General features: G+C 46.1%; 1 protein-coding gene and 1 non-coding gene across 3 annotated transcripts; one reads left to right on the top strand and one right to left on the bottom strand.

The window, feature by feature from the left end:
- Positions 1-374: 374 nt before the first annotated feature.
- Positions 375-2,660, top strand: LOC120921846 (E3 ubiquitin-protein ligase Midline-1-like). 2 transcript variants are annotated; one of them, XM_040334328.1, is made up of 2 exons: positions 375-1,591; positions 1,637-2,660. In XM_040334328.1, the coding sequence occupies exons 1-2, from the start codon at positions 719-721 to the stop codon at positions 2,624-2,626; spliced, it is 1,863 nt and encodes a 620-aa protein (XP_040190262.1). In that variant the 5' UTR covers positions 375-718; the 3' UTR covers positions 2,627-2,660. The 2 variants fall into 2 exon arrangements, with proteins under 2 accessions (XP_040190262.1, XP_040190261.1); XM_040334327.1 differs by having other exon boundaries at positions 376-2,660.
- Positions 2,661-15,716: 13,056 nt separating this feature from the next.
- TRNAR-UCU lies at positions 15,717-15,788 on the bottom strand. The gene has a single exon. It is a non-coding gene; the product is annotated as a tRNA-Arg (tRNA).
- Positions 15,789-19,056: the final 3,268 nt, after the last annotated feature.

The following is a 19,056-nucleotide window of genomic DNA, read 5'->3' as shown; positions in this document are numbered from 1 at the left end:
AAAAAAAAACAAGGTCTCGGGTGTGAATGGGGAGCAGGTGTGATAAATGTGGTGTTATCGCTCTCACTCTCTCATACTGGTCACTGGAAGGACAACATGGCCCCTCATGGCAAAGAACTCTCTGAGGATCTGATATAAAGAATTGTGTCTCTACATAAAGATGGCCGAGGATATAAGAAGATCGCCGAGACCCTGAAACTGATCTGCAGCACGGGTGGCCGGGACCATCCAGCGGTATAACATAGAAGGTGAGGTCACGTGATCAGCGTCATCTCCAGAGGTCTTCTTTGGGAAATAGATGCATGAGTGCTGCCAGCATTGCTGCAGAGGGTGAAGGGGTGGGGGAGGGGTCAGCCTGTCAGCGCTCAGACCATACGCCGCACAAGAGAAAAAAGAAAAAATGTTCTAATTTTTTCCAGCTGGGATTCCCGGAGGTTTTCGTGTCGGGAAAACTGCTATGGAGCATTCACATGGCTGGGATTCCTGGCCAAAAGCTGTCATGGCAGTTTTCAGAAAAACTGGTCATGTGTACGAGGCATAACAGTCACCACAGCATGTGACGGAACACGCCTGTGTATGGAAACGTCATTTCATCTCATAGACATTCACATACTTCCTTCAGAAAAAAGTTGCCAGACCAGTTCAGCCCAACCCTGTGCAGAAAAATGTGAGACGTGTCCTCTGGTTTCCTTCCACTTTCATTCTTCTGCTGTCAGCGATGGCGTCTGCTGATGTGAGACGGGAGCTGGTCTGTTCCATCTGTCTGGAGATCTATAAAGATCCCGTAATGCTGAGCTGTGGACACAACTTCTGCCGGGTCTGTATTGATCGTTTGTTGGATACACAGGAGGGGTCTGGAGGTTATTCCTGTCCTCAGTGCAGGAAAAGGTCTATGGGTCGTCCTACGCCGCAGAGGAACATAACGTTGTGTAACATAGTGGAGACTTTACGATCTACTCATCCCGATCAGAAGACTGGAATCTTCTGCACTTACTGCTATCACTCTCCGGTACCGGCTGTTAAATCCTGTGTGCTTTGTGAAGCTTCTCTGTGTGATAATCACCTGAGAGTCCACAGCAAGTCACCAGAACATGTCCTGACTGATCCCACAACTTCCATGGAGAACAGAAAATGCTCCATTCATAGAGAACTTCTCAAATATTACTGCACTGAGGACTCCTCCTGTATCTGTGTGTCCTGCCGGCTGGATGGAGACCACCAGGGACACCAGGTGGAGACTCTGGATGAGGCCTCTGAGAATAAAAAACAGAAACTGAGGAATGTTCTGCAGAAACTGATGACGGAGAGAGAGGAGACGGAGAAAAGAGTCCAGAGTCTGCAGGAACACAAGAGGAACGTCCTAGAAAAATCAGCCGGTCTAACAAAGAGAGTCACTGCCCTGTTCATAGAGCTCAGGAGACATCTGGAGGACCTGGAGAAGAGAGTGCTGAGGAACATCTCCAGCCAGGAAGAGCGCCTCTCATTGTCTGATCTGATCCACCAGCTGGAGACAAAGAAGGAGGATCTGTCCAGAAAGATGGGGGACATCGAGGAGCTGTGTAACATGAAGGACCCACTGACTGTCCTACAGGTACCAGACACAGGGGACTTGTGTGATACTGAGGATGGAGATAAGGAACCAGACACAGGGGACTTGTGTGATACTGAGGATGGAGCTAAGGAACCAGACACAGGGGACTTGTGTGATACTGAGGATGGAGCTAAGGAACCAGACACAGGGGACTTGTGTGATACTGAGGATGGAGCTAAGGAACCAGACACAGGGGACTTGTGTGATACTGAGGATGGAGATAAGGAACTGGACACAGGGGACTTGTGTGATACTGAGGATGGAGCTAAGGAACCAGACACAGGGGACTTGTGTGATGCTGAGGATGGAGATAAGAAACCAGACACAGGGGACTTGTGTGATACTGAGGATGGAGATGAGGACAGGGTGGGACATGATGGAGGGGATCTGGACGTGTCTGGAATCTTGCAGACATTACACACGTTATCTGATATGATAAAAGGGGGAAATGTTTGCTTCTATGCACAGGAATCTTCAGACATATTATTGGATGTGAACACGGCTCATAATAATCTACAGCTATCAGATGACATGAAAACTGTATCCTGGTCCGATATAAAGCAGAATCGTCCAGAAACACCGGAGAGATTCCAGTGGTGGTGCCAGATATTAAGCAGTCAGAGTTTTTCCTCGGGACGACATTACTGGGAAGTGGATGTCGGCGAGTCGGAACATTACAGAGTCGGGATGTGTTATCCCAGTATAGAGAGGAGAGTAGACCAGTCAGGGATTGGAAATAATAAGAAGTCCTGGGGTTTGTGTAGGTATAGCGGTGGGTATTCTCTAATACATAATAATAAACAGGTAAGAATATCTCCCAATCTCTCCAGTAACAGAGTCAGGATAGATCTGGATTATGAGGCCGGGCAGATCTCCTTTTATGATCTGTGTGACCCGATCCGACATCTCCACACCTTCACCACCACCTTCACTGAGCCCCTCCATGCTGGGCTATGTGTAGAGAATGGTCATATAAAGATCCCTGGGGGGTCAGGAGACGTGCAAAACGATCATATTACAGGAAATCTGAGATGAATCTGGTGAGAAATTAGAATCTGGCTCATAGGATGACGCATAGGATGCTTTAAGGTGAAAAAACACAAACCTTTACAACCTCCTTTTCTTCTAATTTTAATGAGTGGCCACGTGTCTTATTGAACTCTCTTCCGCAAAAAAGTTTTATCCCTATTGTGGGGTCACCAGTACTAGGGTTGTCCAGATACCGATTCCAGTATCGGTATCGGGACCGATACTGAGCATTTGCGGGAGTACTCCGCAAATGCCCCCGATGCCAGATCCGATACTAGCGACCCCCCCCCCGCCGCCGTCGCATACCGCAACGCCGCCGCCTAGTTAATCAGCGTGCGGGGAACATTACAGCTTTCATTTGAATAGCTGTCTGTTTCCCGCTGCGCCGCGTATAGACACTCCCCCTTGCTCGGGATTGGACGGGTGATCTGTCTATCAAAGTGCAGATCACCCGTCCAATCCCGAGCAAGGGGGAGTGTCTATACGCGGCAGGGAACAGACAGCTATTCAAATGAAAGCTGTAATGTTCCCCGCACGCTGATTAACTAGGCGGCGGCATCTATGTATGGGGAGACATGGCTGCATATGTGGGTGGACATGGCTGCATCTGTGGGGAGACATGGCTGCATCTGTGGGGGGACATGGCTGCATCTGTGGGGAACATGGCTGCATTTTTGGGGGACATGGCTGCATCTGTGGGGGACATGGCTGCATATGTGGGGGACATGGCTGCATATGTGGGGGACATGGCTGCATATGTGGGGGACATGGCTGCATATGTGGGGGACATGGCTGCATATGTGGGGGGACATTGCTGCATATGTGGGGGGACATGGCTGCATATGTGGGGGACATGGCTGCATATGTGGGGGACATGGCTGCATCTGTAGGGGACATGGCTGCATATGTGGGGGACATGGCTGCATCTGTGGGGGACATGGCTGCATATGTGGGGGACATGGCTGCATATGTGGGGGACATGGCTGCATATGTGGGGGACATGGCTGCATATGTGGGGGACATGGCTGCATACGTGGGGGACATGGCTGCATCTGTGGGGGACATGGCTGCATTTGGGGACACATTTTAAAAAAGGTATCGGTATTCGGTATCGGCGAGTACTTGAAAAAAAGTATCAGTACTTGTACTCGGTCCTAAAAAAGTGGTATCGGGACAACCCTAACCAGTACGGTATCTTCTCTGATTCAAATCTCTCACAAAGGTAACGTTTTTTTTTTTTTGTGTTGGACAGAGTGGAGAGGGGTTAGACCCCCTTTCATTTTTTATTGCTGTCTGTGTCCCCGTTAGGAAGATTCAGCCTCTCTATTTCTCCTGTTTACCATTATCAGTAAAAGTGAGAGTAAAAGAAATTCCCAAATTTTGTGTTGTCACCAGAAAAATAATAGAGGGGGAAATTTCCAATGGGGACACCAGTTCTGGTGACCTTGGGGGCCCCAAGGAATGCCCTTAATTTTCCAGAGATTTCTTCTCACTTCCGGTTTGGCTATGGGACAGAAAGTGAAGGGAAATCTCTGCAATGGGACACAAGAGGGCAAAAAAACAAAAAATAAATCCAATGGGTTATATCCCTCTCATACTCTATCCAAAATTCAAGTTTTGCCTATAGTTCCACTTTACTGTGGACTTGTGGTCAGGCCATGGACAGTCCACTATTTACATATTACTAACAAGCAGAAAATAGGCCATAAAACACGACCTCACTGATCTCTGGAGCTGCAGGTACTGCGGAACAGTTCATCCTTAAAGTGGATGTAAACCCTCACATATACCCAGTGAGGTGAACAGCCTCAGATGTATATCTATATATCTCTACATGTATAGCCACCCCCATCAAATCATTCCCCGTGGTTATTACCTTTTGTACCACCACCCCCTCCCTTTAGAATGTAAGCCCACGAGCCGGGCCTTCCCACCCCTTCTGTATTGAACTGTAATTGTGCTGTCCCCCCTCTACATTGTAAAGTGCTGCGTAAACTGTTGGTGCCATATAAATAGTGTATAATAATAATATCTGCTGTCTAAGAGTCGGTTCACACTGCGGCGGCACGACTTCGGGGGCGACTCGGCAAGGCGTCCTGAAGACGACTTCAAAGGCGATTAGCAAAATTACTTCTGTACAAGAACCTTTTTCTAAGTTTGTAGCGACGTGCGTCGCTCCCATTAGAACGGTTCTATTCAGGCCTGTCGCGACAAGGCAAGCAAACCAAGCAATTGCTTTGGGCCCCGAGCTGGCCTGGGGCCCCAAGCAGGGCCCTTGTCGCGCTTCCTATACATGCTGCAGCCGTCTGAGCACTCTATAGAGAGCCTCAGGCGGCTGCACTACTGCTGCCTCTCTAGTCACTTCTTCCCCTTCCCTGTAACGTGGCCGAGCTCCTCTTCCTTCCTCCTGTCACTCCGGCCGTGTACCGCGCTGTTCAGGAAATTCAGTTTCCTGTTCCTGGCCGGACTGACAGGAAATGCACACTTCCTTTCAGTCCGGCCGGGAACAGGAAACTGAATCTCCGGTTGTGCGGTACAGTAGGGAGGGAGGAGGGGGGGAGTTAAAAGAACATAGAGAGGGAGGGGGGGTAAAAAGAACATAGGGAGGGAGGAGGAGTAAAAAGAACATGGGGGGGAATAAAAAAAAAACCCGGGGGGGGGGGGGGGGTAAAAAGAACATAGGGAGGGGAGTAAGAAAGACACAGGGAGGGGGAATACAAAGACGTAAAAATACATAAACTGTATCGCTATGCTGTGGTTTCTGAAGGCTTTGCGTGCGTGCGGGGGGGGGGGTTGGGTGGCCTCAATGTCCATTTTGCTTGGGGCCCCCAAATTCCTTCAAACGGCCACAGAATGGGACGCGACTCGCCAGGTGGCTGAGCCGCCTGACGAGTCGCCCCAGTGTGAACCGGCTCTTACCCTTTCTACACTCTTTGAAAAGTGCAAATCATGTTAGAAATCTTTTTCTATCTCTTTCAGCAGTGGTGGGGAGTTTGGAATGTGAGAGCGGATTGGAGGAAAGGCACCCCCCTCCCCCTCCACATAGGCAGAGGAAGGAAGGAACATGCAGAGCTGTAGTCTGAATAGACAAGCTCCCTGCTTATCTCCCTCCTCTGTCGGAGAACTTGTCAGAAGTTATCAGAGGAACGAAGCACCAGAGAGAAACGGCACTTGTCTGATTGGTGATCTGTCTGCTTTTCATATAACAACCAATCAGATTTTTTATTTTTTATTTTTTATTGTTCAATCATTATTAAAAACATAATGCCTGAAATCTGATTGGCTGATAAGGGCAACTTTCCTTGCAGCCACCTTGTAAACTTGAGACCCAAAGTAAATGTTACTTTCCATGTTATAGGCCACAACCAATCACCATCAGACCCCCGAGCAATGAGGAGGACGACGCAGAGAGACGTACAGATCACATTTTATTTTGTGATGAGATCAGAGATAATATTTGTTAGTTATCTCTATTAGTGATGTCATGGTGATGTCATAGTATTGCTGTCATCAGCCCCATTGACTTTGGTGGGAATGTGTAAAAACAATTGATACACACATTTTTATTGCCAAAAAACACCCCAATTCTACCCCACAGAAGCTTCTGGTGGCACGTCACTCCTAAAATACGAGAAAAACGCAAGAAAAAAGCACCTCAAAATGACTTCCATGGGTTAGGGTTGGGGTTAGGGTTCGGCTTAGGGTTAGGGTTTCCCATTGAAGAATATGGCTAGGACTCAGGAATTGGAACAGGGACCCCCCCCAAAGGTCAGAAGGCGGGTTTCCAGAGGTCAAAGGTCACAGGGCGTGGCTGGCCCACCCCCACAAAAGTGTACCGCCTACACCAACTAAGTCGGGAAAAGAGTTCGTTCACGTGTGAATGGGGCTTACAATGATAATGTGTGACGGTATAAAGGAGGACGCCTCTCAGATCACGGTATAAAGGAGGACGCCTCTCAGATCACGGTATAAAGGAGGACGCCTCCCAGATCACGGTATAAAGGAGGACGCCTCTCAGATCACGGTATAAAGGAGGACGCCTCCCAGATCACGGTATAAAGGAGGACGCCTCTCAGATCACGGTATAAAGGAGGACGCCCCTCAGATCACGGTATAAAGGAGGACGCCTCTAAGATCACGGTATAAAGGAGGACGCCTCTCAGATCACGGTAGAAAGGAGGACGCCTCTCAGATCACGGTATAAAGGAGGACGCCTCTCAGATCACGGTATAAAGGAGGACGCCTCTCAGATCACGGTATAAAGGAGGACGCCTCTCAGATCCACAATCCTAAGGTCCCATTCATACCCGAGTTGAGCGTCTTTGGTAATTTGTTGGGTTATTTTTGTGGTTGCGTAGGTGTTCCTGCACATGTTTCAGGTTTGATACACCTTTCTCATGTATTATAATGTTTCATATTTTCCTAATAGAGTCGACTTTACAGTTTTTGGATGAGTTTTATACCATTGTTCTTATGCCGCGTACACAAGGTCGGAATTTCCGACAACAGATGTTCGATGTGAGCTTGTCGTCGGAAAATCCCACCGCGTGTAGGCTCCATCGGACATTTGCTGTCGGAATTTTTCGACAAAAAAAATGTTTGAGAGCCGGTTCATCATTTTTCCGACAACAAAAGTTCTTGTTGGAAATTCCAGTCGTCTGTAGTCCAGGCCTCGACAAAATCCGGGCGCCCGGTCGCAATTGCGACAAGAAATTGTGACCTGGGGAAGCTTAGGGCTGCAGAAGGCCGCAAAGCTGCGGCCTCAATTACCAGCCGGCACGATCGCGGCGGGGCCGCCGATAATTGAGGCCGCTGCTTTGTGGCCTTCACAGAAGGAAGCTGAGGCCTGCAGAAGGTCACAAAGCCGCGGCCTCAATTACCGGCCGGCGCGGTAAAAGCAAAAAACCGGAAAAAAAGAAATTTCCGAATGAAACGAAAATGAAAAAAATAAATTTTCGGAAATTCAGAAATTATAAAAATTTGGAAAATTCGGAAATGAAAAAATTCGGAAGTACGAAAAAAATTGAATTCGAAAATTTGGGATTTCGGAATTTCTAAAATTCGAAAATTAAAAAAATTGAAAATTCCACAATTTCGAAAAATTAGATTTTTTAAATTTTCGAATTTTCGATTTTTTTTTTTTTCGGGTTTGTGAATTTTTTATTTTCGAAATTTCGAATATACGAATTTTCTAATTTTTGATTTTTCGAATTTTTAATTTTAGAATTTTCGAAAATGAAAAATTAGAATAAAAAACTATTTTTCGAAATTTCGAAAAATTTAAAAATGAAAAATTCGAAAAATAAAAAAATTAGAAAATTCGTATATTCGAAATTTCGAAAATGAAAAATTCACAAACCCGCGGCCTCAATTGCTGGATTATTATCTGATAGATTTTAGAATCTTTTCTATTTCTTCTCTTTTATAGTGTATTATACATCCCATATCATATAAAGAATGTGTCAGTAAATCTCGGTGATGGTTGATATATCTGTATAAATGCACCAATAAAAAGATCACGAGAGATTGCTGTGATGTTTGATGCTCGGTGGCAATTGATGGTCAGGAGGAGGGAAAAGAGATAAAGAGGGGCAATAGAAACTATTCAGAGAGAACTTTAAATAAAAAACTTTTTTACTCCTCGGGAGAAAACCTAAAAGGCGATTTGCTTCCAGAATTTTGGCAAAAAATAAAATGGAAATTTCAGACCAAATTGACTGAAATTAACAAATCAGTCTTACTAAAAAAAACGAAAAAAAAAAAAATTGGGGCCACCAGAACGTAACTTCACATATTATCCACTTAAGCCCCGGACAAATATGCTGCCTAAAGACCCAAGGTGTTTTTACAGTTTGGCACTGCGTCGCTTTAACAGACAATTGCGCGGTCGTGCGACGTGGCTCCCAAACAAAATTGGCGTCCTTTTTTCCCCACAAATAGAGCTTTCTTTTAGTGGTATTTGATCACCTCGGCGGTTTTTATTTTTTGCGCTATAAACAAAAATAGAGCGACAATTTTGAAAAAAATGCAATATTTTTTACGTTTTGCTATAATAAATATCCCCCAAAAATATATAAAAAAAAAAATTTCCCTCAGTTTAGGCCGATACGTATTCTTCTACCTATTTTTGGTAAAAAAAAAATCGCAATAAGTGTTTATCGATTGGTTTGCGCAAAATGTATAGCGTTTACAAAATAGGGGATGGTTTTATTGCATTTTTTTTTTTTTTACTACTAATGGTGGCGATCAGCGATTTTTTTCGTGACTGCGACATTACGGCGGACACTTCGGACAATTTTGACACATTTTTGGGACCATTGTCATTTTCACAGCAAAAAGTGCATTTAAATTGCATTGTTTATTGTGAAAATGACAGTTGCAGTTTGGGAGTTAACCACAGGGGGGCGCTGTAGGAGTTAGGGTGCACCTAGTGTGTGTTTACAACTGTAGGGGGGTGTGGCTGTAGGAATGACATCATCGATCGAGTCTCCCTAATAAAAGGGATCACTCGATCGATGCGCCGACACAGTGAAGAACGGGGAAGCCGTGTTTACATACGGCTCTCCCCGTTCTTCAGCTCCGGGAAGCGATCGCGACGAAGCGGCTAAAAACAAATAGCCGTGCCGTCGTCCCGGATCGTTCCCCGCGGGAATCCGACCGCCGCATGTAGCGGGGGGGGGGGGGACCCCCGACCCACGTCTAGGCAGGCACGTACATGTATGCCAATGTGCCATTCTGGTGACGTATATGTACATGAGGCGGTCGGGAAGTGGTTAATAATGTATCAGATTTTTTTTCCACTATTGAACCCAATATTGGGGGGTACAAAGTCATGTTATTTTTATCAGTATCGCTACCTGGACAGGGCTCAAGACTTCAAGTCCTGAACTACTAGCCAGGCCTCCAGACAGGGCCGCCATCAGGAATTAGGGGCCCCTTACACCGATTCAGGCATGGGCCCTCCTGGAGCAGAGAACCGGGGGGGGGGGCCCCTTTACCAATAAAAGAAGAAATAAAGAGAAATCTTAAAAAATGGGGGGGGGGGGGGGGTGCCATCTGGGCCCTTTAATAAAAATAAAAAAATATATATATTTTTTTTTTAAAGAGGGTTGTCATCTGGGGCCCTTTATAAATAAATATATATATATATATATATATATATATATATATATATATATATATTTATTTATTATTTATGTATTACTATTTATTTGGGAAGCGCGCATATACCACCGGTCGGTGGTGCCAAAGCGCTTTGTGACAAAATAGCCCGGATGTTCTGGCAAGGGGAGCATAAATAAAAGAGAAGGGAGAAAAAAAAACAAGAAATCAGCGAAGAAAAATTGGCCTAGGATTGAAATACAATTTTTTTTTTTTTTTTATAATAATAAATTACAAAAAAAGGGGGGTTGCCATCCGGGACCTCTGGGCCCTTTAATAAAAAAAATATATAAACAAAAAAAAAATGAACAATTATATATATATATATATATATATATAAAAAAAAGGGGGGGGGTTTGCCACATGGGGCCCTGGGGACATCTGAGCCCTTTAATAAAAAATAAATAAATATATATATATATATAAAAAAAAGAAATAATAAAAAAAAAAAAAATAAAAGAAAAAAATACTAAAAAATTATAAAAAAAGGGGGGTTGCCATCCGGGGGCCCTCTAATAATAACCCCTTCCTTACTGGGCACATAAACCCCCTTCGTTCCCAGGCGAAATTTCAGCTTCCGGCACTGCGTCGCTTTAACTGACAATTGCGCGGTCGTGCGACGTGGCTCCCAAACAAAATTGACGTCCTTTTTCCCCCACAAATAGAGCTTTCTTTTGGTGGTATTTGATCACCTCTGCGGTTTTTATTGTTTGCGCTATAAACAAAAAAAGAACGACAATTTAAAAAAAATATATATTTTTTTTACTTGTTGCTATAATAAATATCCCATTTTAAAAAAAAAAAAAATATTTTCTTTTCTCAGTTAAGGCGATACGACGTATTTTTCGACGTGTTTTTGTAACAAAAAAAAAAATCGCAATAAGCGACTGGTTTGCGCAAAATTTATAGCGCCTACAAAATGGGGGATAGATTTATGATTTTTTTTTTTACTTGTAATGGCGGCGATTTGCGATTTTTTTGTCAGGGCTGCAATATTGGGGCGGACACATCGGACACTTTTGACACAAATTTGGCGCCATTCACATTTATACAGCGATCAGTGCTATAAAAAGGCACTAATTACTGTATAAATGTGACTGGCAGTGAAGGGGTTAACACTAGGGGGTGAGGAAGGGGTTAAATGTGTATCCTGGGTGTGTTCTAACTGTGTGGGGGGAGGGGAGTGACTGGGGGAGGTGACCGATGCTGTGTCTCTATGTACAAGGGACACAGATCGGTCTCCTCTCCTCTGACAGGACGTGGAGCTCTGTGTTTACACCCCATCATTACACACAGAGCTCCACGTCCTGCTGTGTAACCGACGATCGCGTGTGTCTGGCAGACATCGCGCCCGCCAGGCACACGCATCGGCTCCCAAGCGATGCGCCGGGCACGTTGTTTCCCCGCTGCGCGCCCCCAGTGGTGTACACAGGGAACAACAACGACAGGACGTCCAGGGATGTCCACCCGGCACTTGAGAGCTGTGGACGTCTTTCGACCATAGCGCGGATCTCAAGTGGTTAAAGGCTGATCTGAGCAGCATTCAGGGCCCCACCCCACAGACAGGAGGTCTGTGCTAAGGAGTCAGGTGAGCTCCCAAAAGCTCTGTGAGAGAAGACAGAGTGGATGCATCTCTGCAGGAGGCAGAGGTGATTACTGTTGGAGCAGCAAGAGATGAGCTAGACATGTGCTTATGTCTGAGACGCTGGTAGTTCTGAGGAGCAGAACGTGGGGCCTAAGCTAAAGGCCTGAACAGCCGGATGGCGAATGTGAAAGCCGGGAGGCTGAATTGGTGACGTATTTCCAAGATACAGGAATGATGAAAACCCCCTGCGAGGGCTACTTTTCTTTTCTTTGAACTTTGGGCCAGATCCACAGCCAGCGGGCTTAACTTAAATGTTCCTATTTAAGTTACACCGTCGCAAAATTTCTACCTAAGTGCCCGATCCACAAAGCACTTACCTAGAAATTTGCAGCTGTGTAACTTAAATCCGTCCGGCGCAAGGCGTGCCCAATCTAATGGGGCAAATCCCATTTAAATTAAGCGCGCTCCGCGCCGGACGTACTGCGCAGGCTCCTGACGCTATTTTCCCGACGTGCTTTGTGCGGATTTACGTTGCGCCGAGTTTTGAGAATCACGACGGGTGTAAAAGAAAAAAAAAGAGTTGCAGCGGGAATTATTATTATTTTTTTTTAAATTGGACAGCGACGTGGGAAAGAAGGGTCTACTTTTACATGGTGTACTTAGTTTACACTTTGTAAAAGCAGCCCTAATTTTGCGACGGCAAACTAACACTTACGGAAAAAAAACGAAGGGAAAAAGCTTTGTGGATCTCCGTAAGTGCTAATTTGCATACCCGACGCGGAATTTCGACGAGAAATGCCCCCAGCGGCGGCCGCGGTACTGCATCCTAAGATCCGACAGTGTAAAACTATTACATCTGCCGGATCTTAGGGATATCTATGCGTAACTGATTCTGTGAATCAGCCGCATAGATAGAAACAGAGATACGACGGAGTATCAGCAGATACGCCTGCGTATCCCTTTTGTGGATCTGGCCCTTTGCTTTTAAATAAAAGTGGGCTACCAGCCCTTAAAAAACCCAGTATTGGATTGGCGTTTCACTGGAAAACGCATCTACCCTTGGAGTCTGATCCCCCAACCTCACATATGGTGGAGAATGCGGGCAGTTTGGAAGCGTTCCAGATCTGCGCATTACCAAACAGTGAGTAGAAAGGAACCGTGCGTTTTTGGCAGCAATGCTATGATGAACAGCCAATATGAACTGGAAGTTAAACATTTTCTGCTGTGAACTTCTGCTAGCTGTGTGTGGTAATCAGAACTGCATTGCGCAGAAGGTCAATTAATGGACTGTGTTGCACATGGCCTGAGAAGACATGTCCATTTGGGAAGGCCCAGTGAATGGACGGTTCGAGTGGAATCGCAGAGAGTGAAGTCTGCATGTGAAAGTGTGCTGTTTGCAAGTACACCAACATTTTTCCTGTATTAAAGGGGTGGTTCACCCTAAAAACTACTTTTTTTTATTAGACTGCCCCCCCACATTACGATTAAGGCTATTATTTTTTTTTTGATGCTGTACATACCTTTGAACAGCATATTCACCCGTTGCTTCGGGGTTGCGAGTCCCGCGGGAGTGGGCGTTCCTCACATGCTGTTGATTGACATTTTGAGCAAAAACAAGCTCCCCCCCCCGTCGCGTAAGCCGCGTCATGCTTGGCGAAAGGAGCCGAACGGCGATGCGCATGCGCAGTATATCGCCGACTCGCCGTTCGGCTCCTTTCGCCAACCGTGACGCGGCTTACGCGACGGGGGGGGAGTTCGTTTTTGGTCAAAATGTCAATCACAGACATGTGAGGAACGCCCACTCCCGCGGGACTCGCAACCCCGAAGCAACGGGTGAAGATGCTGTATCAAGGTATGTACAGCATAAAAAAAAAAAAAAATTGCCTTAATCGTATTGTAATGTGGGGGGCCAGTCTAATAAAAAAAAAAGTAGTTTTTAGGGTGAACCACCCCTTTAAGAAGGAACTGTGTGATAAACCATTGCCCTGTTTGCAGCGATGGGAAGGTCAAATCGCAAACAGAAAGCGATATTTGCTGAAATGAGAGACAAAACTTTGTGGCTGGAGGGTTTGTTGCCGACAGAACAAGCCCCAGACTCTGCAAAAAGCACTTGGCTGCGCTGGACCAAGCCAAAGTCAAAGTTCATGCTGTTGCCCCTGGCAACGCTGGTGCAGGTCGGCCAGCTGTCAAGGTGAAAAGTTTTGAAAGCCAGGTGTGCAGTGAGTGGGGGCATGAAGTGTCCAAATGCCCTTTGTCCCAGGCTTCAGCAAAGCAAAGGTATGAGAAGCCTGCGCTGAATGTAAAGAGTGAGCAGATGGGTGCAGTTGCCCATAGCAACGCCTATGGTGTCAGGTCAGTGGACCGCTGAGAACTCCATCCCGACAGTCACACGGGGGAGGGGGAAACATGAGGATTTGGGGGGTTCCTCTGATAAAGGTCCAGGCCGACTTTGCCGCATTGAGGGGCCAATGGGCGGGGCCACGTATTGTAAGATCTTGTAAAATATATACAGAGGGTGTTTCCCCCTCCCCCGTGTGACTGTAGGGATGGAGTTCTTAGGGTCACCATTCTTCTTCCTCCAATCACGGCGAGTCGAGTTGATGACAAAGAGGTGAATTTTGGTCTCATGTGACCTCAGAACTTTCCCCCGATCTTCTCTGACCTCAGAACTTTCTCCCGATCTTCTCTGACCTCAGAACTTTCTCCCGATCTTCTCTGACCTCAGAACTTTCCCCCGATCTTCTCTGACCTCAGAACTTTCCCCCGATCTTCTCTGACCTCAGAACTTTCTCCCGATCTTCTCTGACCTCAGAACTTTCTCCCGATCTTCTCTGACCTCAGAACTTTCCCCCGATCTTCTCTGACCTCAGAACTTTCTCCCGATTTTCTCTGACCTCAGAACTTTCTCCCGATCTTCTCTGACCTCAGAACTTTCTCCAGATCTTCTCTGACCTCAGAACTTTCTCCCGATCTTCTCTCAATCATTTAGACAATCATTGGGAGACTTCAGACGTTCTCTACTTGTGTCTTCCTGAGGGGGGGGGGGGGGACTGAACAATTCAGAGAAGATCGGGAGAAAGTTCTGAGGGGAAACATGAGGATTTGGGGGGTTCCTCTGATAAAGGTCCAGGCCGACTTTCCCGCATTGAGGGGCCAATGGGCGGGGCCACGTATTGTAAGATCTTGGAGGAGAACCTCCTTCCCTCAGACAGAACACTGAAGATGGGTCATGGACGGGTCTTCCAGCATGACAATTACCCAAAACATACCGCCAAGGCGGGGCTCAAGAAGAAGCACATGAAGGTGATGGAGTGGCCTAGCCGGTCTCCAGACCTTAATCCTATAGAAAATGTATGGAGGAGCTGAACCTTCGAGTCACCAAGAAACCTTCAGGATTTAGAGAAGATCTGTAAAGAAGAGAAAATCCCTCCTGAGATGTGTGGAGACCTGATCACCAACTACAAGAAACGTCTGACCTCTGTGCTTCCCAACAAGGAACCTCCCCCAACTACCAAGGAACCTCCCCCAACTACCAAGGAACCTCCCCCAACTACTAAGGAACCTCCCCCAACTACAAGAAACGTCTGACCTCTGTGCTTCCCAACATGGAACCTCCCCCAACTACTAAGGATCCTCCCCAACTACTAAGGATCCTCCCCCAACTACTAAGGAACCTCCCCCAACTACTAAGGAACCTCCCCCAACTACAAGAAACGTCTGACCTCTGTGCTTCCCAACATGGAACCTCCCCCAACTACTAAGGAACCTCCCCCAACTACTAAGGAACCTCCCCCAACTACTAAGGAACCTCCCCCAACTACTAAGGGACCTCCCCCAACTACAAGAAACGTCTGACCTCTGTGCTTCCAAACATGGAACCTCCCCCAACTACTAAGGAACCTCCCCCAACTACTAAGGGGGTCAAATACTTCTTTTCCTCCATGTATAACATTTGTATCATGTGATCTCTCTGGAGTTTTGGTTGATCTTCTGTCTCCATCATATAAAATACACCTATGAGAGAAATTACAGACCCTTCATTTCTATGTAACGATCTGCAGGGGAGACGACCGGTATTTCCCCTCCCCCTCTGTATATAGTACATAGCCGGCCTTTCTTCAGCCAAGCTGTGAAGGAAAGCCTAGAAAATACCTGAAAAGGAGGCGATTGCTCCACCTGCTGGCTGACAATGAGAATACAGAACAATCACACCTACCTGCAAGAAATCTATTCTAAGCCGTGTAATAATAAAATCCACACAAATCCCGACATTCACTTCAGTTTACATTTTATTCCATCGCTAATCTACACTCCACATTTCATTCCAGGTGAGGAAGCCATCTTGGCGACTGCATTGGCCGGGGATCGAACCCGAGTCATCTGCTTAGAAAGCAGCTGTGCTAACCACTACACCACCAACGCAAAAAGTTTTTTTTTTTTTTTATTATAACATTTTTTATTGTTGTTTGCATATATAAAGTACAAAAAGTAGTACACCAAGTTGCATAGACTTAACATAGTACATACACAAGCATACATTTTTCCCCTCCCCCTATCTCTGTATAATTATAATTAAGTGAAAAAGCCTCTTAAATTCCAAATTGTCTTCCCTTATGTCCACCATCCCCCCCCCACCACCCCTCCAACCCTCGCCCACCCATCCGCCCTCCCATCACACCTTGGACCAGTTTTTTTAGGTTAATTTGCTTCATTAAATTAATCGTCCCCATAAAGGGATATCCACTAGCGGGTTAAAGTATATATTAAATTCGAAAGACTTCCTCTTCTTATATAGAACATTCCGTTATGTCTAGCCAAGGTTTCCACATCCTCACAAACTTTCTATAATTGCCCTGTCTAGTGAGTGTCACTCTCTCGCTCCAGATCATTGTATTAATAGTTTCAACTAGGGTTGTCCCGATACCACTTTTTTAGGACCGAGTACAAGTACCGATACTTTTTTTCAAGTAGTCGCCGATACCGAATACCGATACTTTTTTTAAATGTCCCCCCCATATGCAGCCATGTCCCCCCCATATGCAGCCATGTCCCCCACATATGCAGCCATGTCCCTCTAGCCATGTCCCTCACATATGCAGCCATGTCCCTCTAGCCATGTCCCTCACATATGCAGCCATGTCCCTCTAGCCATGTCCCTCACATATGCAGCAATGTCCCTCTAGCCATGTCCCTCACATATGCAGCCATGTCCCTCACATATGCAGCAATGTCCCTCTAGCCATGTCCCGCGATGCGGCGGCAGCGGTGGGGGGGGGGAAAGGGGGGGAAAGTATTCTATTTAGGTATCGGGGGTATTTGCGCGAGTACGAGTACTCCCGCAAATACTCTGTATCGGTCCCGATACCGATACTGGTATCGGTATCTGGACAACCCTAGTTTCAACCCAAGATTTGACAGTAGGTGGAGTCTGGGCCTGCCACCTCCACGCTATTAACTTCCTTGCCTGGAAGAGGCATCTCAGCACCACCTCAAGGGTCCCAGCAGGCACTCTATCCTCATCAATACTACCTAATAGGCATGTCTTAGACTCAGCTTCCAAATTCGTTTTAAAAGTTTTTATTTATTATGTCTATCACCTCCTCCCAGTATCTGAATAGCTTGGGGCATTTCCACATCATGTGGATAAGATTGCCTGTCGCTCTGCACCTTGGACATTCGTCAGTACTTCTCCACCCAAGATTGAACATTCTCCTGGGGGTATAGTATACTCTATGCAGGAGGAACAAGTGTGATACTTGCTGGGATGGAGAGATCGAGACCAATACCCCCCTCCTCAAGATCGCGCTCCACTGTTCCATGGTCATTTGCCCCAAGTCTCTCTCCCACCCTATCCTGCTCTTAATGGGGCCTGCCCTACTTATTGTTTTAGCTCCTATTCTGGAATACAATTCGGAGATCAGGCCTTTAGTTGTTTTTGAAGAGGTTATTTTCAGGAGGGTAGGAGCCGAGGACCATACAATGGGTTGTGACCCAAACTGGGCTTGGATGCCGTGCCGGATCTGGAGGTATCTGTAAAATGTTTTATTTGTTATATTGAATTCCTGTCGCAAGTCTGCAAAGGATTTCATATGTTCTCCATCATACAATTGGTTTAAGCGGTTTATCCCTTGTCTCTCCCATTCCTTGCATCTCTCAATATCTTTTAATTCCCTTAAGTCTTGATTGCACCAGAGAGGGGCAAACATTGTTATTCCCTTGTAGCCCATCAGTGCTTTTGTAGTTTGCCATACTTTAAGGATAAGTTTTATAGTTGGACATTTATGAATAAACGAGCCAGCCTCGAGTGCCTCCATTATTGTCCTATGTGGTGCCCCTATTAGCATCAATGTACCGGGATTCCCGTCTCCCTCCAATCCGCAATTCGCAAGATGTTGTAACTGCGAAGCTAGGAAGTATGTTTTCGGGTGAGGAACGGCCATTCCCCCCTCTTTAGCTGGTAGCTGCATGGTCTGGAGACAAATCCTGGCTTGTCCCTTCTTCCAAATTAAATCTCTAAAGATGGATTCTATCCTTTTGAACCATTTTTGGTCTATCCAGACTGGGGAGTTATGGAGGATATAGAGTAGCTGGGGCAGCCACAACATCTTTATTAAATTACATCGCCCCGCTATGGATAGTGGTAGTCTACACCAGATGTCTCTTTTATGTTCCCATTTGGACAAGAGGGGAATTAAGTTATTTGAGACAAAGCTATTGATGTCCCTCGTAATCCATATCCCGAGGTATTTCATCATAGCTACTACTTTTAACTGAGGAATTCCGTGGGGTATCTGGACACCAAGGGGATCAATCGGCAGTAGTGCTGACTTTTCCCAATTAATGACCAGCCCAGAACATAGCCCAAACTCACCCACCGTTTTGATCACATTTTTTAACGAGGTTTCGGTATCTCCCAGAAAAAAAAGGACATCGTCCGCAAACAGTGCGATCTTATCCTCTATGGTTAGTCTACGGAACCCCTGTATATCTTCTGATTTTCTGATTTTAATGGCCAATGGTTCCATCTCCAGCGCGAACAGGAGGGGGGAAAGGGGACAGCCTTGTCAAGTTCCTCTCTCTAGTTGGAAAGTTTCAGAAAATTCGTTGTTGATTTTAATTTTGGCTCTTGGCTGGTTATATAACAGCTTCACCCAACTAATAAACCTGGGGCCAAACCTGAATTTCTCTAGGACCTTCCATAGGTAGTCCCATTCCAGACTGTCAAAAGCCTTGGCGACATCCAGGGCTAAAACAGCTCTGGAACCCACCCCCTCTGTTGGAATTTGCAGGAACAGTCTCCTGATATTAATACTGGTTGACCTATTAGGGATGAAGCCAGATTGGTCAGGATGTATGAGCGCTTGAATATTCCGGTTTAGACGAGTTGCTAATACTTTAGCCAAAATCTTGGCATCCGTACATAGGAGTGAAATGGGACGATACGATGAGGCCTCAGTTGGATCCTTCCCCTCCTTATGTAAGACAATAATGGTGGCTTCCATCATAGAGGTGGGGAGCGTTCCGTGAATCAATGCCCAATTTAATGTCTTGAGGAGTTCTGGTAACAGAATATCCCCATATCTTTTATAGATCTCTAAGGGCAACCCGTCTGGGCCAGGTGACTTTTGAGTTGACATCCCCGCCACTGCCTGTTTGAGTTCACCTAGAGTGATTGGCGCCTCCATATCAA

Source organism: Rana temporaria (assembly GCF_905171775.1).
Source record: "Rana temporaria chromosome 4 unlocalized genomic scaffold, aRanTem1.1 chr4yy, whole genome shotgun sequence".
Taxonomy (NCBI): domain Eukaryota; kingdom Metazoa; phylum Chordata; class Amphibia; order Anura; family Ranidae; genus Rana; species Rana temporaria.
Note: the sequence above shows the minus strand (reverse complement) of the source record. Positions and strands in the feature narration are given on the sequence as shown.

Bases quoted from the DNA above. Each gene is read 5' to 3' on its own strand.
- LOC120921846 (XM_040334327.1), top strand. From the start codon at position 719: ATGGCGTCTGCTGATGTGAGACGGGAGCTGGTCTGTTCCATCTGTCTG.